The sequence below is a fragment of the Mytilus edulis genome, chromosome 3, assembly GCF_963676685.1.
Source record: "Mytilus edulis chromosome 3, xbMytEdul2.2, whole genome shotgun sequence".
Classification (NCBI taxonomy): Eukaryota; Metazoa; Mollusca; class Bivalvia; order Mytilida; family Mytilidae; genus Mytilus; species Mytilus edulis.
This window is the reverse complement of record NC_092346.1, coordinates 96,246,731-96,272,974: the sequence shown is the minus strand read 5'-3', so window position 1 is coordinate 96,272,974 and position 26,244 is coordinate 96,246,731. Positions and strand designations below refer to the sequence as shown.

The 26,244-nt window shown below is 31.7% G+C and overlaps 1 protein-coding gene across 4 annotated transcripts; it reads left to right on the top strand.

Annotated features, from left to right (window-relative positions):
• The first annotated feature begins 123 nt into the window (after positions 1–123).
• Positions 124–25,154, top strand: LOC139517856 (protein O-mannosyl-transferase 1-like). 4 transcript variants are annotated; one of them, XM_071309324.1, is made up of 19 exons: positions 124–196; positions 2,569–2,720; positions 3,591–3,760; positions 6,590–6,693; positions 7,413–7,463; positions 8,095–8,241; positions 8,747–8,855; positions 9,261–9,326; positions 10,337–10,430; positions 10,889–11,044; positions 12,418–12,647; positions 13,157–13,249; positions 14,287–14,383; positions 14,819–14,911; positions 15,293–15,407; positions 15,796–16,010; positions 16,600–16,726; positions 20,745–20,922; positions 22,974–25,154. In XM_071309324.1, the coding sequence occupies exons 2-19, from the start codon at positions 2,586–2,588 to the stop codon at positions 23,149–23,151; spliced, it is 2,358 nt and encodes a 785-aa protein (XP_071165425.1). In that variant the 5' UTR covers positions 124–196; positions 2,569–2,585; the 3' UTR covers positions 23,152–25,154. The 4 variants fall into 4 exon arrangements, with proteins under 4 accessions (XP_071165425.1, XP_071165426.1, XP_071165427.1 ...); XM_071309325.1 differs by lacking the exons at positions 124–196; positions 2,569–2,720; positions 3,591–3,760 and adding an exon at positions 5,403–5,485; XM_071309326.1 differs by lacking the exons at positions 124–196; positions 2,569–2,720; positions 3,591–3,760 and adding an exon at positions 5,498–5,555.
• The last annotated feature ends 1,090 nt before the right edge of the window (positions 25,155–26,244 follow it).

The following is a 26,244-nucleotide window of genomic DNA, read 5'->3' as shown; positions in this document are numbered from 1 at the left end:
ATGTTATTTGAACAAAAAAATACAAGGTACAGACATAATAAATAAACAGCCAAATATCTGCGATTAGTAAATAAATTAAGGTATTTTCCGGATAATTTGATATCCGTATCCAGATACCGTTTCATTTTAAGAAGTGTTTCAAGTTTCCGGTTGTGTTTTTTTGTTTTGTTTTTCTTTTAAAATATAGAAATAAAAGGTAAGTAAACAGGTAAACAGGTAATTGGATTTCACCAGTATTTTCGGATTCTTTAAGTTATGGCTCTGTTACCTGTCTTTGAACAATATATCAGTCCTTCATTCCAGGACTAGAAACTCCACCCAAACAACCAAAGGCCCCCATACTCACACTGATCTTTCAAACATCAATCGAAACAGGGGATGAGGAATGCCAATGTTAGCCCAGTCTTCAAAAAAGGAGAGAGATATAGAACAGAGAACTACCAACCAATATCTTTGACTTGTATATGCTGCAAACTCATAGAGCACATAATCACAAGCTATATCATAAGGCAGCAACCATTTGATTTTCGGGGGGGGGGGGGGCTATGGTTTTTTTTTCTGTACAGGCGAAAAACAATTTTTTTTTTTCGCGACAAGTCGAAAACAATTTTTTTCTTTCAATTTTAGCGTTACATATAGTGGCAGCTGAGGGTGAAACACACAATTTTTTTTCCTCAGAATCAAAAACAAATTATTTTTTTCTCCAAAAACTGGAAACAAACTTTTTTTTCCAAAAAAAACCATAGCCCCCCCCCCCCCCCCCCCCCCCCCCAGAAAATCAAATGCTTGCTGCCTAAACCATGGATTACCACCAAATTACAACATGGCTTTTGCTCTGATCTTGTGAAACCCAACTAATTGAATTTATGGCCGACATCACTTAAAATATGAGCACAGACATACTTTTTATGGGTTTCTTCTTAAGCTTTCGACAATGTTAGTCGCAGTCTACTCGTTCATAAACCTGAACACTACGGCGTCAGAGGAAAGGTCAATAGGTGGATTGCTAGCTTCCTATCACATTGGACACAAACAGTAATAGTGGATGGAGAGAGCTCATCACATATTGAATCAAGGCTCAGTCATAATCTAATTGCATCTTTATATTAAGGGGACGATGATTTTTTTGTGCACTTGATTTCATCAAAAGATAATTATATAAACATGTCAAATTTATTTCTGTTTGTAATACATGTAATGCCTGAAGAATGTTGTATATATCACAAAGTATTTTTTTGTTGAGCCTTTTACTTTTGTTGAAAAAGCGAGACATAGTGATCCTACATTCTGTCATCGGCAGCGTCCACAAATATTCACTCTGTGGTTTATGTTTTTGAAATTTTGATAGCTTTCTTAAACTATTCTGGATTTCTACCAAACATGGACAGAAGCTTGTTTATGATCATAAGACAATGTAAGATAGTATCAAGAAGTTAATTTTGTAAAAAAAAATCTTGTTTTTCCATATTTTACTTACAGATAAACTTAGTTTTTCTGCCAGGAAACATGACATTCACTCTGTGGGGAAAGTTTTTAAAATTTTAATAACTTTCTTCAACTATCCTGGATTTCTACCAAACTTGGGCAGAAGCTTGTATATTATCATAAGATAGTATCCAGAAGTAAATTTTGATCGTATAATGGTATGTCATTGTGTGCGTCGTCAGAAGACACATTGGTGTCCGGACAATAACTTAAGTTTAAGTGAATGGATCTCTATGATATTTTTGAAGAAGGTTCAATACCACAAAAGAATGGTTGCGATTGATTTTGGGGATGATGGTCCAAACCGTTTAGGAATATGGGGCCGAAAACAAGCATTTTTCTAGTTTCAGGATAATTACTTGTGTATACACTGGTATAAGTACTTTGATTGCTCTGAGATTAAACCACAATGTTTAATACAACAAGTTGAACGTAAGGATTCATTTTATGGGTTATGGGGCCAACAGTTTGGGAATTAAGGGCCAAAAACAAGCATTGTTCTAGTTTCCAGTCATTAACTTGTGTTTAAGTGTATGGATCTCTCTGAAATTGTACAACAAGGTTCCATACTACAAAGGAAAGGCTGGGATTGGGAGTTGGGGTTATTGCTCCAAGGTGGGTTTCAAAAACGTGGGGGGGGGGGGGGGGGGATTTTTTTCCCAATTTTTTAAGGGATTCATATTTTTCTCAAATTTTTCAAATTTTGAAATTTTTGAAAATCTTCAATTGCGCAAAAGAATTGTATGATTTATGACCACATTTACATGTATTTTGTGTCAGAAACCTATGAAAAAAAATAATCACAGTGAAACATTTTATTAAAACATTTATTAGATTCATAAACTATCCTGGATTTTTATCAAACTTGAGCAGAAGCTTCTTACAATCAAAAGATAGTATAGAGAGGAATATTTTAATTATTTTTTTTTCTCATTCTTGTTGAGCCTGCGATTAACATCAAAAGTAGGCAAGACATTGGGTTCTGCGGAACCCTTACAAATTTTTTTACTATAATACTTCATATAATATAAAGATACATGCATATAAATATGTAATTTCCTAATTCATCTTATAATGTTTAAGGGCAAAGTATCAGATAAATGATGGAAGAACAAACAACAGTAGAAGGTTCAATAGCAAACCAGCACAAACCAGAATCAGATGCTGCATTAGACAGAACTTCATTAACAGAATCTACATTAGACAGATCTTTACCTACACCACAAAGATTAGAGGTACTTAATATTTCATTTTGGGTAAAAGAAGGCTCATTTTTGGGGACCTTTATAATTTGCAGTTTGGTGTGAACCAAAGCTCTGTGTTGAAGGCTGCACTTTGACCTATAATTTTTAACTTTTCATAAATTGTGATCTGTCTAATTGGCACCCATACTACATTTTCTTATTTATATTAAACATTAGTGCAAAGTTGACAAAAAAGCTTTAATATCAGTATTAACCAGGCCGGTGGTAAATACTGGGAAAATATGGTCAATTGATTTGTGATACAATAATCCAACATCACAGATATACTAAACATAGATACATGTACATGTATACACAGATCAGATTTAATCAGATAAAATAATAAACATTTGGGTGATTTGAATAGAAATAAAACTCTAAGGTTGTACAATGTAGTTACATGTAGGAGTAGTTAAAAAAAACTTTTCCTTTTTGGCTTATACATGTAGTCATATAAACACATTTCTTGTGATTAAAATGTTTACATCAATTAAGTAAAACGATAATGACCCTAATAAACAATCAATACTGAAAGGTAAGCATGTGTATATAATAATAAGTGAGATTTTATTTCATTAAAAGTGAAATATTTGTTTTTATATATAAAAAAAGTTAAGAATGAACAGGAACAAAAGTTTACATGATTTAAAGCAAATTTCATGATGGCTGCCAATCATTTCATTTCATAGGGGTATGTACATGTATAAAATAAATTTTTATATTATATTTTAAAACATTTAAACCAAATTTACATGGAAGTTGGAACTTATACATGAAATTTCAATAATTTTGGAGTCAGAAAAATCATGACAACATAAAGGTTAGTTTATACATTAAACATTTTATAATTATATTTTAAAGGGTGATGGTTCACCAAGACCAAGTAGTTTAGATGAAGGTAGAAGAGAAGAATCATCTCAAAGGTCACGACCTTTCTCCATACAGTTTGAAGTGGATGTTGTTCAGTTATTGTTGGTTATTTTATCAGTAGCCACTAGGCTTTGGAGACTAGGATTTCCTAGAGCTGTAGTGTAGGTATCTGTTGGTTATTTTATCAGTAGCCACTAGGCTTTGGAGACTAGGATTTCCTAGAGCTGTAGTGTAGGTATCTGTTGGTTATTTTATCAGTAGCCACTAGGCTTTGGAGACTAGGATTTCCTAGAGCTGTAGTGTAGGTATCTGTTGGTTATTTTATCAGTAGCCCCTAGGCTTTGGAGACTAGGATTTCCTAGAGCTGTAGTGTAGGTATCTGTTGGTTATTTTATCAGTAGCCACCAGGCTTTGAAGACTAGGATTTCCTAGAGCTGTAGTGTCGGTATCAATGTTGGTTATTTTATCAGTAGCCAATAGGCTTTGGAGACCAGGGTTTCCTAGAGCTGTAGTGTAGGTATCAATGTTGGTTATTTTATCAGTAGCCAATAGGCTTTGGAGACCAGGTTTTCCTAGAGCTGAAGTGTAGGTATCATTGTTGGTTATTTTATCAGTAGCCAATAGGCTTTGGAGACTAGGGTTTCCTAGAGCTGAAGTGTAGGTATCATTGTTGGTTATTTTATCAGTAGCCACTAGGCTTTGGAGACTAGGATTTCCTAGAGCTGTAGTGTAGGTATCTGTTGGTTATTTTATCAGTAGCCACTAGGCTTTGGAGACTAGGATTTCCTAGAGCTGTAGTGTAGGTATCTGTTGGTTATTTTATCAGTAGCCACTAGGCTTTGGAGACTAGGATTTCCTAGAGCTGTAGTGTAGGTATCTGTTGGTTATTTTATCAGTAGCCACTAGGCTTTGGAGACTAGGATTTCCTAGAGCTGTAGTGTAGGTATCTGTTGGTTATTTTATTAGTAGCCCCTAGGCTTTGGAGACTAGGATTTCCTAGAGCTGTAGTGTAGGTATCTGTTGGTTATTTTATCAGTAGCCACCAGGCTTTGAAGACTAGGATTTCCTAGAGCTGTAGTGTCGGTATCAATGTTGGTTATTTTATCAGTAGCCAATAGGCTTTGGAGACCAGGGTTTCCTAGAGCTGAAGTGTAGGTATCATTGTTGGTTATTTTATCAGTAGCCACTAGGCTTTGGAGACTAGGATTTCCTAGAGCTGTAGTGTCGGTATCAATGTTGGTTATTTTATCAGTAGCCACTAGGCTTTGGAGACTAGGATTTCCTAGAGCTGTAGTGTAGGTATCAATAATGCCTTTATAATGGTTATTTTATCAGTAGCCACTAGGCTTTGGAGACTAGGATTTCCTAGAGCTGTAGTGTAGGTATCAATAATGCCTTTATAATGGTTATTTAATCAGTAGCCACCAGGCTTTGGAGACTAGGATTTCCTAGAGCTGTAGTGTAGGTATCTGTTGGTTATTTTATTAGTAGCCACCAGGCTTTGGAGACTAGGATTTCCTAGAGCTGTAGTGTAGGTATCAATGTTGGTTATTTTATCAGTAGCCACCAGGCTTTAGAGACTAGGATTTCCTAGAGCTGTAGTATCTGTTGGTTATTTTATCAGTAGCCACCAGGCTTTGGAGACTAGGATTTCCTAGAGCTGTAGTGTAGGTATCAATAATGCCTTTATAATGGTTATTTTATCAGTAGCCACCAGGCTTTGGAGACTAGGATTTCCTAGAGCTGTAGTATCTGTTGGTTATTTTATCAGTAGCCACCAGGCTTTGGAGACTAGGATTTCCTAGAGCTGTAGTGTAGGTATCAATGTTGGTTATTTTATCAGTAGCCACTAGGCTTTGGAGACTAGGATTTCCTAGAGCTGTAGTGTCGGTATCTGTTGGTTATTTTATCAGTAGCCACCAGGCTTTGGAGACTAGGATTTCCTAGAGCTGTAGTGTAGGTATCAATAATGCCTTTATAATGGTTATTTTATCAGTAGCCACTAGGCTTTAGAGACTAGGATTTCCTAGAGCTGTAGTATCTGTTGGTTATTTTATCAGTAGCCACTAAGCTTTGGAGACTAGGATTTCCCAGAGCTGTAGTGTAGGTATCATGTCATTATAGGTTTGTGTGGAATTAAAGATAATCTGTACAGTCCTAAAGCCTCTAACCTTACACTGTATATCTATATAGATCTGTACTAACTTCTCCTGTAAAAGGACTCTTTTTTTTGTATTGTGTGAGGCATCTTATAGACTTACAAAGTGATTTTGTTAGATGTCTTTGTTAAAGTGTATTATAATTAGCATTTCATATACTGCCCTGATATTTATAATAGTTTTGATGGAGAGTTCTACAGCTGAAAAATTACCTTTGTTCTTGAAGCATAGAAACAATAGGAAAATGACAAATGTAAAACAATTCAATCAAGAAAACTAAATGCCTGATTAATGTACAAAACAATTAACAAAAAAACATCTATGCAGCAAACAATCAACCACTGAATTACAGGCGCCTGACTTTGGGACAGACATATAGAGAATCTGGCTCGGTTAAGTGCTATTTATGTTAGAGCTTGTGATTTCATTATTAACTGTTATAAATAGGAATAAAAGAAAGCACAAAATGAGATAATTAAAAATCTTAAGTCTTACAAACATTTGTCAATACCAAAGGCTAAAAATGATACCCAACTTAAAGGCAAACAACAGTCCACAACCACTACATACAATACCTAAGACTGAGCAACATAAACTACACCAAAACCAGGGGTTCTTCTAATTGTTCTAAATGAGTAATCATTCATGGTTCCACATTTACTATCCTTTATTAAAATGGTTTTCCAATGACACATTTCAATAGTATAAGATAATTGTTAAACAGTCACTTTTCATGAATTGATAGAGATTTTCGTTTGAAAACTTTCTTAAAATACAGCTTCATGGTTATACAATAAAATATATAATCTGTTTAATTTTATTTTATTTCAGATTTGATGAGTTACACTTTGCAAAATATGCTTCATTATACCTACAGAGAATTTTCTTCTTTGATTCACATCCTCCTTTAGGAAAAATGCTCCTCGCATTAGCAGGTTTGTATAAATAGCATCTAACTTCTGTGTACACCATTCCACTGCTATGTACAATGTTTCAGATTTTTGCATGCAATCTTAAAAAAAAATACCTTCATTTGTTTGTTTGTCATATATTCCATTAAAACCAAATAAAAAATTTAGTAGACAGTAGTTTTAAATTTTATATCAAGTACAAAAACAAAGAATTTACGAACAGAAACATTTATCATTTGTAATAATGCAAACTAGTCTTAACCAAAAGAGGTAAAACATATTTTTTTGTAGCTATTTTAAATATCTAAATGTGTTACATGTAATTTAATGCAATAAATTTATAGATATCCCCAGTACTTGAAGACCTGGGATTTATCCGTGTTTAGAAAGGATTTTTATTTGATACATAATAGTTTTAAAAATTGCAAATTTACTTAATTTTAATTTAGAGCTATTCCTTTAAAATGGACAGATTTATTTTTATGAGTTTTGGACCATTTGTACTGTTCCTTATTTAGTTGAATGCAAAATTACTTAAAGTAAGTATATATAAATAAGGAGATGTTGTATGATTGCCTATGAGACAACTATCCTTTGAAGTTCAAATACAGTGAATGTAAGGAATTATAGGCAACCATGGTATTGTTGGAAGGGGGTGGGGGAATCCTTTCCTACCCTCCCACATTCATTTCAATAAAATAGTCTTAAAAGTAAAGAAATGAAAAGTGTTATATATCTTCTAGGTGGTTATAGTGGTTTTGAAGGTGACATAAACTTTGACAGAATTGGTGCAGGTAAGTGTTATTGTGTATACATTGTACTATAAACTGGATTGTCACATCATGATTTAATAATCTACAACCATGTTTATGTTCACAGTTTCCACTGAGAATGTTTGCCAGTTTTTATTATGGCTTTGCAATCCTTAACAGTGCATCGCCGAGAAATATCCTCTGACTTCAGTTTTCTATCAATACGGAAAGTAAATCCATCATATACTTATGAATTATTTCCCCAATTTGTTTCAGACCAAGGAATCTCCATGTTTGTGCTGTAACAACTTTACAAACTAACAAGTTATTCACTAATTTTAAAGCATTCACTATTTATTGAAACACAATTCACTCTGAAATATTCGCAATGAAGTTAAACAGGATTTTTTTCATGATCCCTTTATATTTTGTTTTATAGAGTTCAATATGAGCCTGAGTTTACCTGTAAAATAAATGTGTGCAATGTAATCAAAAGCAGTGCCCAAAGTTATAAAATGTAAATCCCCAAATATGTGGAAACATAAAACGCCCAACCTGAGAGTAAAAATTCTACAAACAGACAATTAGACAAATACTTTAATAGGTGAAGTAATTAATGAACATTTTAAATTTTTGTTTGTTCAAGTTTATTTGAACCATTGATTTATTTCAGAGTTTTCCCCTCAGTTTCCTGTTTACCAGCTGAGATTACCACCAGCTGTGATGGGTAGTTTAGTGGTACCTTTAATATACCAGATCTGTGTGGAACTAAAAATGTCCCGATGGTCTGCATTGCTAGCAGGAATGTTTGTTTTATTAGGTAAGAGTTATTTCTTTTTTTTACTAGGTAGTAGAGAATGTCAATTTGTCATATGTTATACTTTGTATTGTAAATTTATTTGGGTGTAAAAGTGTTGACCGAAGTACATTTTGTATGAAGCATGGAAGCACATCATTCTAAAAATGTATGCATGATCAAGGCTTTTACAACCCTTTAAAATTTCTAAAAGAAACATTTAATACTTAAAAATATTTTTTTTTTGCTAGGATCATGAAACACAATTTCTATCAAGATTTTCTTTTATTTATCTGTGTACTTTATTGTGCAAGCTCATATCATCATGAATGATACATTTCATTTTGAAACAAAGGTTTGTTTCAGAATGACGAGGATTGCTGTTAGCTAATCCAAATAACAAATAACGTATTTAAAGGGAACATACATGTTATGTAATTATTATCAATTGATTGGAAGTCAGCTTATATGATAAATAATTTGCTAGTTTGTGTGTGTAATATATATTAATATTCTATTCTAATTCCAGACAATGCATTATTAGTTCAGTCCAGATTCATGTTGATGGAAGGAATGTTGTTATTTTTCATGTGTCTAACAATTTACAGTTTTCTCAAGTTCAGGAGTTTAACACACAGGTAAGGTGATAAGATCAATGTCATTGTAGAGGTCAAATCAATCAATTGTTTTAATATACTGTGTGCTATGGTAAAGTGGTAAGATCAATGTCAATGTAGAGGTCAAATCTAACAATTGTTTTAATATACTGTGTGCTATTTTCTTAGATAAGTAGTGTAAAGTAAAATTTATAGAGATACAGTTTTATTTTAAATTTCCCACTTCTTTGTCATTTTTACTTGTTTAAAATGAAATCTTGTTGAAGTAGACCACAGACAATAGGATGACTTTCTTACTTAGACTGTACATTTGTGCTTTTTTAATCGCACTGTATATTTTCAAAAATTATCTGCTTGTAGGTATCATGCTTTATATTATATAGTTAATAAAGGAATTATGAACTTTTTATACCTCATTTTTTTCAGAGAATTTTCAGTGCCTTGGTTTTTCTGGTTGTTTTTGACAGGGATTTCATTTACCTGCACACTAAGGTAAGTTCTGCACACCTTTACACTCAAAATATATTTCAAACGCTTATGAAAGTTAAGTGCAACAAACCAGTACATTTCTATGAGATTCATACACCGGTGAATACCAGAATTCCTGCTACACAAGTTGGTTCTGTCCATAACTTATACACACTAAAATGAGGGCAGGGTTTATATGGATATGACAAATGAAATATATATCCACGGTTTATGTGAAAGACGTCTGGTAAACACTAAATGGTATGTGGAATTGTTTTACCTCTTTCCTGAAAAAGAAGAAAACAATAATGTGAAGGCCAGGATTATACAGTGAAATAACATTAAAAGGTAGGCGCCACTTAGTGAGAGAAAAAAAAATCATCTCTAGAACTCAAATGCTCCGAGGACGCTTCCTATATACAAGGTGATAGGAGGTGCTTCTGGAATAGGTCACAAGCTTGAAAATGTGTGAATTGGTCAGGAAAACTATCACAAATATATGATAATGTCAATTAGGTTCCCATAACTTCTTCGTTGTTCATCTTTCTTGGTGTTCCTGGTTGTGTTTTTATTAACCAATTTTCTCACTTTTGGAACTTAAGTACATGTATTCTACTTTTGAGTTACACACCACATGAAACCCAAACAAAATGGGAAAAGGTTAAATTTTTACCTATGGAATATATGGAAAGGTATACATTTTTAAAACCTAAATTATATGTAAAGTGTGGGGTAACAGAACCCCAGTGCCACTTCCTATCAATTAAGTATTGAAGTGCCTCTCCCTTCCGCTCCCGCAGAGCTCAAATGAAATTAATATATTTCCACAAAGATTGTAGCCAAGTGTGTATACACTTTGCCAAGCTTTAAATTGTGTTAGGTCAATAGTGTGTATTTTAAAAAATTTAAGGAAACACAAGTTTTGGAAAATTGTGCCAACATGAAATGTGATGATCACTTCTGTCAGTCGGCAACACTTTCATTTTGTTTTGTTTTCAATTATTTATTTTGATATAATTGTTCTCTATTTTCAGTGTGAAGTATGTAGGAGTTTTCACAGCGATTGTAGTATTATTATTGTCTGCCAAAGATTTCTGGTTTATGTTGGCAGATAATTATAGATCTGATGTAAGTGTCATCTGAGATCATGGAATACTTGTTCCCTGATTTCAGAAGATTTTATTTAATATACACAAATATATATGCATGGTTGCAGTACAATTACAAATCTTAGGATAGTTTGGATGTTTAAAATAGTGTAATGTAAAATTTACTTCAGAGTTTCACAAGTTTCTTTATAATATAAAATTGAATATGATTTTAAGTTTTGAATATTTCACCATCATGAATACATACTAAGTGAAGGAATACAAAATCAAAAATAATAAATCTTACACTGTAAAAAAACCAACATCAGCTTTAATGTAGACATATTTACAGAGTTTGAAAAAATGAGTGCTATTCAACCTATTGATCGTCAGAGTTTCTGTGATGTTTTTTAAGGATGAACTTAAACAAATCTTACTTTATAACATGAATACTATGTATGCATTTTTGTTCAAACTAAGAATATTTTTATATTTCAGTTTAATTTGATAAAGCACCTTATTGCTAGACTGACCTTCCTGATTGGAGTTCCTGTTACTTTCTATATTCTCATGTTTTATATTCATTTGAGTATCTTGATCAAAGCTGGACCTCATGACAATATAATGACCAGTGCATTTCAAGCTAGTTTAGAGGTATGTTGTATGGACTTAAGATTATATAATGACCAGTGCCTTTCAAGCTAGTTTCGAGGTATGTTGTATGGACTTAAGATTATATAATGACCAGTGCATTTCAAGCTAGTTTAGAGGTATGTTGTATGGACTTAAGATTATATAATGACCAGTGCCTTTCAAGCTAGTTTAGAGGTATGTTGTATGGACTTAAGATTATATAATGACCAGTGCATTTCAAGCTAGTTTAGAGGTATGTTGTATGGACGTAAGATTATATAATGACCAGTGCCTTTCAAGCTAGTTTAGAGGGATGTTGTATGGACTTAAGATTATAAAATGACCAGTGCCTTTCAAGCTAGTTTCGAGGTATGTTGTATGGACGTAAGATTATATAATGACCAGTGCCTTTCAAGCTAGTTTAGAGTTATGTTGTATGGACTTAAGATTATATAATGACCAGTGCATTTCAAGCTAGTTTAGAGGTATGTTGTATGGTTAACAGATGTCATTTTCTAAAATATTAAAATAAATTTTTATGTTGCTAATACATAAAATTTTGCTTTATAAAGCTCAGAAACATAAACAATTACATTATCTGATGTTTATTGTTACTCTGAAAGAATAATGGCAATTGTATGGTTTTCCAAAAGTAAAATATCACATTTTCAGTCTTGCAATGATTTTTGAACACCAAAGTTTCTGATTATACAGTATGTAATATGCATTTGATTAAGACTATTGAAATTAGTTATATGATTAAAGTTACTAATGAGAAAGAAAACCTTATCCAAATTATATGGCTTCTGAATTACAAATCAACAAAATTATATTAAATTAAAAAAAAAAGAGAGAGAAAAAAATATAAGATGTATGTACCAGGCCTAGATTTCCATTTATCTCTACATATTTATATTTATATAATCAAAATCCTTCAAATTGAGGTAAATAACCAATACTGAAATAATTTAAAGCATTGGACCAGTCATACTGGTCCTTTTGAACAAACTTTGTGATTGATATAGTAAGCAACTTTTATCATTATAATGAATGTCATAGAACACATGTTAAAACAGGTAACAGAGAATGTCATTATTTTGTATTATTGCCATCCAGCTTGTATGACCGTACACATGGTACACAGAATTTCTCAATGTAAATATTGCAACTAGGTCCCAGTTTCTTTCTCTGAAGAAGGCATAAATTTAGCATATGTCTTTTATACAGAATATCACCAATGTCCCCAATATATATTACCATCAGTTCACTACTGATTAAAGACATTGTAAATATGTCTGAAACTTGTTATAAAGACCTTTATAATATGGACAATAAATGTTTCTTTTCTATTATGTACAGGTTTGACAATATATATATATTTGTTTTATTGTCAGGGTGGATTAGCAGCTTTAACAAAAGGACAGCCATTACATGTATCCTTTGGATCTCAGATCACCTTACGTCCCACCTACCATACAGGAGGAAAGCCATGCTGGTTACATTCCCACGCCCACGTTTATCCTTTACGTTACTCAGATGGACGTGGAAGTAGTCACCAACAACAGGTCACATGTTATGTATTTAAAGACATCAATAACTGGTGGATAGTTAAACATCCAGACAGGTAAACTTATTGTATAGTGTGGAGATTATTTACTAACTGCTTCATTCAAACTAGATAATAAAAATTCCATGTCATATAGTACTGGATACTTCTCAGGTAAATATCTTCAAACAATCCTTGTCCTAACCTGATATGGTAGAGGCACTTTAAACTGAAATTGCAGAGTTGAAAAAAATGTTTTACAGCATGCCAAACAGACACTTCTAAGCTGTTGTTCAGAAATATGTAGCCAATCAGACTCTTCTAAGCAGTTCTTCAGAGCTATTTTATATAACATTATATAAATCATTTCTTTATCATGTCATGTCTGTTTAAAATGAACTCAGAAAACCTATTATATAACAAGTGTACAGATATTATCTGATGATTATAGAATGTTTATGATAACTTTACCGATCTTCAGATGTTATCTAGTAGACAATCATGAAATTTTTTTTTTAATACATTTTGTCCATCTCTAAAATAGTAAAATAGTATAGTCAGTTCACAGAGAAAATATTGTATTTCAGTGATTCCATGGTGGTGGATGACCCCCCAAAGCCTATAGAACATGGAGACCTGATACAATTGGTTCATGGTATAACTAGCAGAGCTCTCAATAGGTCAGTTACACAACTTTATGTCATTTAATCTGGCAATTTGTTAAAAGAAATTAAGCAATATGGACTGAGAAACGTCTTTTAATAAATGAACAAGATAACTCTTCATGTCAGCTATAAACATTGCTAGCTGTCTTTTGTTCTTCTTCATTTACAGTTCTTGAGTTATGACCCTTAAAAATGACTTTAAATGTATTTTTTTTGTAAAATCTTGATGATACTGTAAAAAATACTGTTAATTGTGGGTATAGTGGTTTGAGCAAAAGTAACATGTTGTTGGCAGTTAAATTTGTGTATAAGTTTTCTGAAGAAAAAAACATGGTTGTCTGTTGTCATCTGTAAACATTCATAAAAATCTTCTTCTCTGAAAATACTGGGCTTACTTTAACCAATCTTGGCCACAATAATCATTGGGGTATTTAGTGTCTAATGAACCTACCGGCAAACAAAGATGGCTGACATGGCTAAAAATAGAACTTAGGGGTAAAATGCAAGTGTTGCCTATTTTTTTGAAAGCTTCTATCAATAGAGAAAATCTGACGGGGCAAAAATATTTAGAATGATGAGCTCTACCTATTGTTCATTTACATCAAAACTACAGGAGTTATTGCCTTTAACAGATATTCTTTTTTAATTTTTGCCTTTTATCTTGAAAATCGTAATTGCTAGATAGAAACTTTAAATATAGCACAAGTGATCAGCAAGACAAGATCCACAAGTAATCCATAATAGCCAAAATCTTCAGTTAACTTGTAATAAAATTAAGGCCATTGTTGACTATGCAGGTGAGCAACACAGGCACCTTAAACCTCTAGTTATCTAGATGTGGAGAGTTCCTATCACACACTAGCAACAATTCATAAGCTTATTACATAGATAACAGTGTTACTTTTTAGGCCTAGATGTGGCATTCCATCAAAACTAAAAATCAATTTGTTGCATAGATATCAATGTTTTTTTGTTAGCCTTGCTGTGGCAGCTCTATAACTACAGTTCCCTGAAGTAAATTGTTACATAGATTACAATGTTTCTATTTTTAGCCATGACGTGGCAGCCCCTATTACACCACAGAACCAGGAAGTAACTTGTTACATAGATTACAATGTTACAATGCCTGCACAGAATTTATGGAGAGTGGTAAGTTCATATTTTGAATTATATAAAAATTTTGTCAGAATCTCTCAAATCGTTTTTTGTAAATAACTTTGTTGATTCATGTAGGGAAATGGATAAGTTATTTAAATGTAAATATGTTTATATTAGAAAATATTAGTATTCAGAACTTTTATACTGAAAACAAACATTTTATGGTAATCTTTGTGACATTATATTTCATGTGGATATTGAATAATGTTTCAAAGAGTGACTGGGGCAAAGAAATATGGTCACATCTAACTGGTAATAAAAACCTTACAAAAAGCTTTGTGTCTTTTTGGCTGTTGAATTAAAATTTGTTATAAAGAAAATTTTACAATTAATCATACTGGCCACAAGAATAAAGCAGATTTGTACAATTTACTTCAATTGTCAGAAACATTACAGTCAGATAATGCATATCATTATTATTTTCAGGAAGTAATAAACCGTGATACTGATGGCCATAAATGGCAGACAATTAAAAGTCATATTAGACTGGTCCATGTTAACACTTCACAGGCACTTAAGGTAAAGTTAGTTATACATAAAACGTAGGCAGATTGGTACATACTAGCATTTCATAAAAATTAATGGTAAAATTACACTTGCATTAAATAAAGGTAATTTATGTTCATACAAAAGTTTCTCTTACCTATATGGTATGATGAAACCTTAAAATCCTTACTAGAACTGTGTAGTTTCTGTGTTGTATTTTGAGTCTGTAATTTGATTATTATTAGTTTGTACAAGTCAATCTCTTGTTCATCTGACTACCATGTTTCTTATGATTTGCTTTATTCAGATAGTCCTTTGGATCCCTATATCCTTATGTCTGTTTAAAATTAGGGTTTACTTGTTATCTAAATAAAAAATAGTTGGTAGCGTTACTATAATTTCTTTTCTTTTTAGAGTACTGGTAAGCAACTACCTGAATGGGGATTTCATCAGCTGGAAATATCAACAGATAGAATCATCAATCAGGAAGCTACAGTGTGGAATGTGGAAGAGCATAGATTTACAAAAAGTAAGAATGATTTTTAGGAAATCTGTTACTGTGGATTCATTATTACTCCCTTATGGGCCCTTAATTTGTAATAAAACATATCTTAACTTATCTTATCTTCTTTTTGGGAACAAGTGAACCACAAAAGTAAATGTTCAACAAATAACAAATTTTCTATAGGCTTGTATGCAGACTTACGCAAAACCACAAAATCAAATATCCACTAACATGCAAGTTTTCTATATATTTCACAAAAATTGGAACTAACGAAAAAAAAAATGAATCCACAGTTATTCAGAAAGCTTGGTCTGCAATAATTTCCTCTGTGATTTTATGTTCTCTCTTGATTTTATAATATGTGTCTCTTACTGCTTTCTCTACACTAAAACATTGTTCCTTTATTTATTAGGTGTTGAAAAGGACCAACAGGCTCGAGAGATAGCACAAAGTGAAATGATTCCTCTTGAACCCACACATCTATCATTCTGGACCAAGTTTACAGAACTTCAGCTGAAGATGTTGATGGGAAAAGCTGAAGAAATGGAACATAAATACAGCACTGAACCAATAGAATGGCCATTTATGGATAAAAATGTGGCTTATTGGATGAGCCCTAATAGTAATGTAAGTCTATAGTACTAACCAATAGAATAAAATTGAGAATGGAAATGGGGAATGTGTCAAAGAGACAACAACCCAACCATAGAGCAGACAATAGCTGAAGGCCACCAATGGGTCTTCAATGCAGCGAGAAACTCCTTCACCCAGAGGAGTCCTTCAGCCTGCCCCTTAACAAATATGTATACTAGTTAAGTGATAATGGACATCATAATAAACTCTGAATTATACACAAGAAACTAAAATTAAAAATCATACAAGACTAACAAAGGGCAGAGGCTCCTGACTTGGGACAAGCGTAAAAATGCAGTGGGGTTAAACATGTTTTTGATATCTCAACCCTCCCCCTATACCTCTAGCCAATGTAGAATGGCTGTTTATGGATAAAAATGTGACTTTTCGGATGAGCCTTAATAATATTTATGCAAGTCTTTAGTATTGATAAATTGCTAGAATGGATGTTTATGTAGCTTATTGGACGATCCGATCCCTGAATTGATAACACATAACCTCTTTTTAAATTTGTTAGAAAATAAACACAATTTCTCTTTAGATTCTTTTATCATTGGTGTTTGTCATATATTTACATTCTCAGGCACAGATACATTTGCTGGGTAACCCAGTTATCTGGTACCTAGGGACACTTTCTGTTTTCGGTTACTCAGCATTGTTAGTATTTTATTTACTGAGACGACGAAGAGGCTGGTTTGATCTCACAACAGGTACATATACATATTGTAGATATTGAAAATCTTGATCTGTTGAAAGAAGTATATATCCCTCAAATCTGTATCCTAAAATATTACCAAAATACACTAACAGTACAGTTTTGCTTTTTCAATCAGTTATTTAAGAATATTTTTCTTCATATAACCCAAATAAACTCTGAAATGAAATGTCTCACTTGTTTTTTCTATTTCAAAGATTTGAATTGCACTATTCATTTAATTCCTGTATGATCATTAGTTAAATATTCTCTTTAAAAAAATTTAAATGAAATATTTTATTCTGGTCTCAGACAGGTTATACAGTACGCCCAAGGAGTTTGTAATCCCAAACTCCATACTCCGATATTTTTCCTGGTGTAACACCAGGAAACTCCGACATCCCTCCCAAAATTCTCGGAGAAATTTGGGAGTATTCCCTCCGACTTCCGCGTAAATCCGCTACCTTTTGTTTATTGTATTAGCGACATCTCTCCCAGTCTGGTGTGACGCGGTGTGACACCAGGTAATTAATTGCCCTAATCTGTCTGATCTATGCCGGCACGCGACAGTCAAGGTATGTGAGATTTCTAATGTAATTAAACAATTGTATTTCCTGTCTATTGATTATCAGGTTATATCTGATTGCTTGAAACAAATGAAAGATTAAAATAAAAAGCAAAACGTTGTTGTTAATTCTTTCAATTACTCTGTACATTTTAATCAAGTTTTTAAACAACTATATTTGATTTTGACTTCCGTTTTTTTATCAGTAAATAAATATTTAATTCACTAAAAGAGATATAATTGTGCACCAATAAACGGAGACTAACGCTGAATAAATGAGGGCAGTTTAAAGAAAAATTACACGTCTCAAAGTTTTTTATACTACAAGTAAAAAAGAAAATATTATTCCTTATCTGTTATGCTAATAATTCTACGCCATTTCCATTTTACGATTACAAAATAAAAGTTTTAAAATCCAAAACGTTGTTGTTAATGCTTTCAATTGCATTAAAGTTTTATAAAAAAAATCTATACTTGATTATGACCTCGTTTTTTATTTATCGGTAATTGATATAACTTACGAAAAGAGACATACTTGCGTGAAAATAAACGGAAACTAACGCTGAAGGTATAAAATGTGTATATGCAAGTAAAAAAGAAAATACTATTCACCATTCGTTATGCTTAATAAGTCTACGGCATTTTCTCTTCACGATTAGCATTACTTTAGGATATAATACATTTCGGCTACAACAGGAATACTTCTATAGCTGCATCAACTCGTCGTTGCATAATATTCATTTACGCACAATGAATGTAAACCTTTGTGTTGTATTTAGAACAGTTATCTTTAAATATTTTTAAAACAATTAATTGCCGTGGGAAGACGACACGCATCTCAGTGATCAACAGTGCGTGATTGAACTTGAACTTGACTTCGCTCACAATATTGAATGCTAAAAATAGTGACATCAATTTTGTCCACGAGATTTTTATTTGGCGGGAAATAGTATCATGTAACAGTAAACTCAGGTGACCTTTCTGGATAACCGTGGGAAAATTCATGTAATGATTGACATTTGTGTGCGTTAAGATTGAGGCTCTAGAAGGTCCTTTTACAATTGATTAACCGGATTCTAAATTTTATTCCTTTTCTGAATAAACGAACATCAGCCTTTTATTTATACGTTTCTCAGTCAACAGAGGACATAAACCTGGACATTATTTATTAGTCAACACTATACATTAATGGTAGATGAAAACAGGATGCATGTCGTTCAGTTCCTGATGGGCGTTGGTAGAGATCCTCTGTGAAAATGTGTCGATCGTAAAAATCCGATCCACATTTTTTTTACATATTTCTTTCTTGTACGATATAATTTCATTTTAATATTCTATAGTATAAATTGTTGAAATACTTCTTTTTATATTTCGCCGAGGACTTTTAACGAGCAGTAAAATACGGATTGCGCCAATCCAATTTTATTTTAAATAATAAAAGATCAATAACAGATCATAACAGATAAAAAACACATGATTTTATTTCTTCATATAATTAAATAAGGTTGTGATGATTGTGTTGTGTCTGGGCGGGGAATTATCTCAGTATTTAGTAATATAGGGCTGCCACATTGCATACGAAACTATTTGTCACTTTACAGTTTCTTTTTTAAATTCAAATATTTCAAGTCGGTAATCTACCGAGGTAGTGAAACATAATATTTTACATTTCAAAATAAATTGAAAGTAACAGAGTTCACTTGTTGGTCCGATAAATTAACTCTAGGGTTTGATTTAGATTGGACAAATTACCGTAAAAACATCATTTTGTTTTAAGCCAGTTGATATTAATTATATAATATTGAACTATTAATAAACCGGATATTCACTGAGTAGGTCATAAAAGGTTCTAATTGTGGTAAAATCATCTTTGTTGAAACTTTGTTGAAAAAACAAAATTATGACCTGATCGGACTATAATGAAAATACTAAATAAGTGTTTTATTCGTATTTTTATACGTTTTTACGTTTTATTTAATATGACAATGACATGGGCATATACATACAAGAATAATTATCTTATTTTAAATAAAAATGTCACACTTTTATCTGACAATGAATGGACATTTAAATAACGTATTTTAAAGCACACAGGTGCAATCAAGATCGATTAAATGTACAAAGGTAATAAATCTGGCTAATCCGATTATGTTGTCACGCGTCATTAATTTTCAGTTCATCCGATGGGCAATAAACCAATTAACAGCCACGCGGTGTTGGGAGAGAATCTTTGGAGGAAATTGGGAGTAGAATCCGTGATTCGCGGTGTCACACCGCTACACTCGGAAATCGGTGATAAAAGTTCGCGATTACAAACTCTCTGGGCATACTGTATAATGTGAAATTTATTGCTTATATTCTCTGAGCCGAAGGGGAAGATGATATAAACAATAAGCAGGGAATGTCACATTATATACCTTGTCTGAAACCTGAATTACACATTTAATATGAATTACCTCTAAATTAATGTTTTTTCCAGTACCAGATATTTGTTAAACAATCAAAATGTGGTTTATATATATATGTTATGCATATGTGAAGGATTTTTTAATTTGCTGTGTAAATAATTCTAATGTGTATGCAAAAATTTGTACTAACACTTTAAGACACTAATTTAGTATTTGATGTGAAAATCGTGTGATTTTAGATTAAAAAGGTATTATTGACGGATACACATCATTATTTTCCCTCTGTGAACCTCTTTAGCTAAAACTGCAACTAAGTAACAATTGGTATGATAACATTGTTGATGTTCCATTTGTGGTATAAAAACATAGTATGTACCACTGCAGTTTCCTGAATATATGCTGACATCTCTATGTTGTTATCAAAAAAGTCAACACATTTGTAATCCTTAATATCACATTATATCAATTTCACACTATGTCCTCAGCACTGAGAAAACACAAGAAGATATACTGAAATATAATTAATTTTTATTATCTAACTAGATATAGGAAGATGTGGTGTGAGTGCCACCATCCAAATAACTAATTTGATTTGTTCAGCAAGAGTCACATTATCAGCTGTGCTTATATAGGTAGACTGAAAACAGCAGATAGAAAAGTGATATTACATACTTATTTTTAATGAAATATCTAAAAAAAAAATAAAAAAAAAAAATAAGAGAAATCGAACAACCTCAGTAGTTTGTGACACAATCATAACAACCATTTTGAAGAATTGGATCTATATTTCATGTGTACTGACAATAGTCGATATGCATCTTTCAGGTCAATACATCCTTGTATCAACCTCGTAAATAGGCTTTAATTGTAAAGTATTGTTCTGTTAATGTTGGTTAAACTATATTATATTATGTAGTATGCAGACAACAAAGCCATACAAATAAAACAAGTACAATAATGTATATTCAATAAATGAATAATTTTGACAAGAAAACTTTACATTTTACACATTAAGAATCTGATATAAAAAAAAATCTGGTGATTGATGTACTTTGTTTCAGGTGAATGGAATCATTTTGTATTCATAGCAGAACTTCTGATTGGTGGATATTTCCTGCATTATCTTCCTTTCTTTCTGACTGACAGTACATTGTTTTTACATAGCTATCTCCCCTGTGTGATCTTTAAGATCTTAGCAGCAACAGCATTAATAGATCACTTATATGTTGTTTCACATAGGTGAGTTTACATAGTTATATAGTTACCTCCCCTTAGTAATCTTTATGATCTAAGCAGCAACAGCATTAATCGATCATTTATATGTTGTTTCACATAGGTTAGTTTACATAGTTATATAGTTATCTCCCCTTAGTGATCTTTAAGATCTTAGCAGCAACAGCATTAATAGATCATTTAGATGTTGTTTCACATAGTTTAGTTTACATAGTTATCTCCCCTTAGTAATCTTTATGATCTTAGCAGCAACAGCATTATAAGATCATTTATATGTTGTTTCACATAGGTTAGTTTACATATTTATATAGGTATCTCCCCTTAGTGATCTTTAAGATTTTAGCAGCAACAGCATTACTCGATCATTTATATGTTGTTTCACATAGGTTAGTTTACATAGTTATCTCCCCTTAGTAATCTTTATGATCTTAGCAGCAACAGCATTATAAGATCATTTATATGTTGTTTCACATAGGTTAGTTTACATAGTTATATAGTTGTCTCCCCTTAGTGATCTTTAAGATCTTAGCAGCAACAGCATTAATCGATCATTTATATGTTGTTTCACATAGATTAGTTTACATAGTTATCTCCCCTTAGTGATCTTTATGATCTTAGCAGTAACAGCATTACTCGATCATTTATATGTTGTTTCACATAGGTTAGTTTACATAGTTATATAGTTACCTCCCCTTAGTAATAATAATGATCTTAGCAGCAACAGCATTAATCGATCATTTATATGTTTTTTCACATAGGTTAGTTTACATAGTTGTATAGTTATCTCCCCTTAGTGATCTTTATGATCATTAATCGATCATTTATATGTTGTTTCACATAGGTTAGTTTACATAGTTGTATAGTTATCTCCCCTTAGTGATCTTTATGATCATTAATCGATCATTTATATGTTGTTTCACATAGGTTAGTTTACATAGTTGTATAGTTATCTCCCCTTAGTAATCTTTATGATCTTAGCAGCAACAGCATTATAAGATCATTTATATGTTGTTTCACATAGGTTAGTTTACATAGTTATCTCCCCTTAGTGATCTTTATGATCTTAGCAGCAACAGCATTATAAGATCATGTATATGTTGTTTCACATAGGTTAGTTTACATAGGTGTATAGTTATCTCCCCTTAGTGATCTTTATGATCTTAGCAGCAACAGCATTAATCGATCATTTATATGTTGTTTCACATAGGTTAGTTTACATAGGTGTATAGTTATCTCCCCTTAGTGATCTTTATGATCTTAGCAGCAACAGCATTATAAGATCATTTATATATTGTTTCACATAGATTAGTCTACATATTTATATAGTTATCTCCCCTTAGTGATCTTTAGGAGTAATACCACCATTGATTTCCCCCTATTAGTCTTTGTTAAATTTGCACTTTTCCAAAAAATCTGTAGAAGTGTTCAAATAAAGAAATACTTGGCATGAGTAAAGTTTTATCCTGTCCAGTACTATAGAAAAAAATTCACATAACATTTCATTGCATATAAGAAAATAACCATCACTGGAAGTTAACCAATCAAATTTCTCCTCTTATTGTATCTGTGTACAAGGTTTAGTCATCATGTAACCTCTAGATTACAAAATATTCTATAGAAATCCCAAATAAAAAAATAATGGTGCTTTGAAGTACCCAAGACATATGTTTATGACACAGAAATCTTTTACTGCAATAAAATGTAGGATTAATTACCTACAACTGTCTAATTCAAGGGAATATTTTTGTTGACCTATTTTCGTATACAATAGGATGTGACGTACCATGATTTGGTGGTATTACACCTTTATGACATAAAAAGCTAAAACATTGGTAGAACTTTAATCTTTAATTTTTAGAAGCTTGAAACACCAATCAATTAATCAATCTTATAATGAGATTGAAATATTTTCTCAAATAGAAAAGAAATAAACAATGATATAACTTAAAAACAACAATATAAGAATTAGTTTAATTTATAAAGATATTCAATTCTAGTCATGGTGGATGTATTCATAAAACTATATATTTATTTACTTTCTTTTTTTTTCTTTGCAGATTTCCTGTACTGCCATCAACAGTTAAATATGTGACAGTAGGCATTATTTTATGCACTATTTATAGTTTTTATAAATTATCAGTTTTCACTTATGGAGGTACTGATTTAACACCTCAGCAGATTACAGACTTAATGTGGAGGGAATCATGGGACTTCTTAATTCATGTCCGTGTTTAATTACATAATAAGGAGATAATTGTGGGACTTCTTAATTCATGGCCTTGTTTAATGTGGACACCATTGTCAAGAATCGTGGGATTTCTTTATTCATGTTCATGTTTAATATTTTTTAGTTAATTGTGGTGTTTTGGTTATTTATTTTTTTACCCAGGCAATATTTACAATCATGTCAGTTTTATCTGAAAATAACATAAATTCTATAATGACTACTAAACAATATGTGATTTTAGGTTTCTTGGTATTTTTCAGAAATTAAAACTATGTTATGCTAAACTAATGTCACAACTTGTCAAAGTGATGACTTGACCAATCAAAAATAGTGCAATCCCATAATGCAACATAATTTTATAATTAATTCGTTATGTATAGAAAATCTGCCAATGTGTTGTATATAATATTTATAGTTCACATATTTATGTATATATTGTTTATGTGAACAAACATACATCCTGATAGATTGTAATTGACAAGTCAATGTAGGTTCACAATGTAAATCTCAGTCTTATAGTTGTCGAACAGTGATGAAAAATACCACTATAGAATAAGTATGCAGCTGTTGGCAAATATTTGATTTCAATTATTTTGGGTTAAAATTCAACTATTATAAAACGTTATGCATGTAGTATAAGAATTCTTCCCCCTCAGTGGTGAAGTTTTGCATTGTCCTCATGTATGAAGTGAACTGCCATAGAAATGTACTGCTTACAGACTTATAACTTGGCTTTCCATGAGAAATGATGAATATTTGCATGTGGGTACCAGAATTTGGCAGAAAATAAAAAATTAAAGATTACAGATTGAATGTTATCCAACTCATCATAAAGGCTGGCCCAGTAAGCACCATACTATGTGAATTCACTCAAAATAATTCTTCCCTGTAGAACTTATAAAATATCTGACATTGAGAAAATGAACATATTTGGGTTTCTACTGGGACAAGAGCTTTAAAACCTTCTAACAGGTAAGACTATTATCATAAAAGGTACATGTAAAAATTCTGGTAGCAACGATTGGTTTTTCAATGTTTATTTGACATTTTTTATATTTGTTGTGTGACAGTTTTGATCGATTTACTCAGAGCTCCACCATTCTAAGGAAAACATTTGGATGCTAATATTGTTTATATTATTTTTGGTTCATATTGACATATAGAATGTTTTGATTACCAAAACTTTCAGCAGAAACGTTATATAGTAATATTAGAGTTCATCAAACAACATGCCACGCTCGAAAGTCTCCCGAATGAACAAATTTTAGAAAACCCTACAGTTCCATTCCATTCCCACGCTGTAATCTTTGTCAAAGTTAAAACAATTCTAAAGACTTTTATTCCCAGATGTTTGTAATCTAACTTCCTGTTTATTGAAAGATTTATCATTTAGAAAATAGTTTTATTTTTATATACATGAAGCATATACATATGAGTTATGTAAAATAATAAAAAAACGAGAGGGTTAAATTCTCACATTATAAAATATGGAATATATTTGTAGATATTGTCCTGGAATACTTTTTTTCTAATTATTTATGATGTTAATATGATTACATGTAATGCTCTCTCATTGTAAATACAATTTTACACTTTAGATATCAAAGACGCAAGTCTGAGCATGATTGTGTTGAGAACAAAGGGAAACAACTCACAATATTGCCAAAAAATGTTATTAGAACACTTATTAAGAAATATCTACCCCATTCTGGCCACAAGCGCTTTTATTTTACCTTGATGCTAACCGATACACCAAAGTTGTACATGTACATATAAAGACTTTTTTATATATCATTTATTCATATTATTTTTTTCAATAGTTTTATTTGTTATGTCTAGTATGTATTTTTATTTACTACATGTAGTTGTTTTGTTTATATATAATTTTATTTCATTGTATGATGGTTGTGAAGGTGGAGTTATTGTTTTTTGTAAACGTTAAATTAATCCACACTTGTAATGTGATTTTGTAGATCTATATATAACAGTTAAATATAGATTTATACTACCAGTATATCTTAATGTTTTGGTTGTTTAAGCTTTTGATAATATATGTAATGTATAGTCATAGTTTTCTATAATTATGTCAGTTTAGAGCTAGATGGTTTAGATTTGTGTCTGTTATAGATGACAATATGTAATTTGTATTTTTTATATATATATATTTGGAAATTAACTAGTTTTTAAATTGGTCCACACTTAAGTCCAAAGGGTCCAAAATTGCTTGATTTCAACAAAAAATGGATTCTTTGGGTTCTTTGATATGCTTAATCTAACCATATATTTAGAACTTTGATTTTGGGCTTGTTTTAAGTTGGTCTAAATCAGGGTGAAAAATAAAATTTTGTTTGATTTAAAAAAAAAATGAATATACTGGTTTCTTTGAAATGTGGAAAATAACAGTGTATACAGATTATAGAATTGTGGGCCCCATTATCAAATTGGTCCACATATAAGGTTTCATAATAAAACTTTGTTTGATTTCATCAAAAATTGAACTCCTTGGTTTTTTTTAATATTTTGAATCTAACAATAGATTCTAGATATAGAACCATAATAGTTTTACATCCAAATTATAATATTTAAATTCTTAGACAACATTCATTTTGTGTCAAATATTTAATCATAATCCTATCAAGTTGAGAGCTGTATCAAGCTTGAATGATCTGTTAATACATTTGATTAATAGGAACTATGTACAAAAAACTATTGTCCATCAGATTGTCTTTTTCTGAATTGTATGCCGACAGGTGAGACATATCTCTGTTGGCTTTTTTTGTACACACTAATTATTTTTTCAATTTATTTCAATTTTTATGCCCCACCTACGATAGTAGAGGGGCATTATGTTTTCTGGTCTGTGCGTCTGTCTGTTTGTTCGTCTGTTCTTTCGTCTGTTGGTCCGTCCGTCTGGTAAAAGCTTTTGGTCAAGGTAGTTTTTTTTTTTTTTTTTTTTTTTTTTAAATTTGATCATACTTTATTGATAGTTTGACATTTGTTAGTGGATACATCAAATACCGGTACCTTATCCCGGCCTCGTTAACCGTTAGTAGCATATATAAAATATAGTCAATTTGGTTAGTATTTGTTAGTTTTTTTTA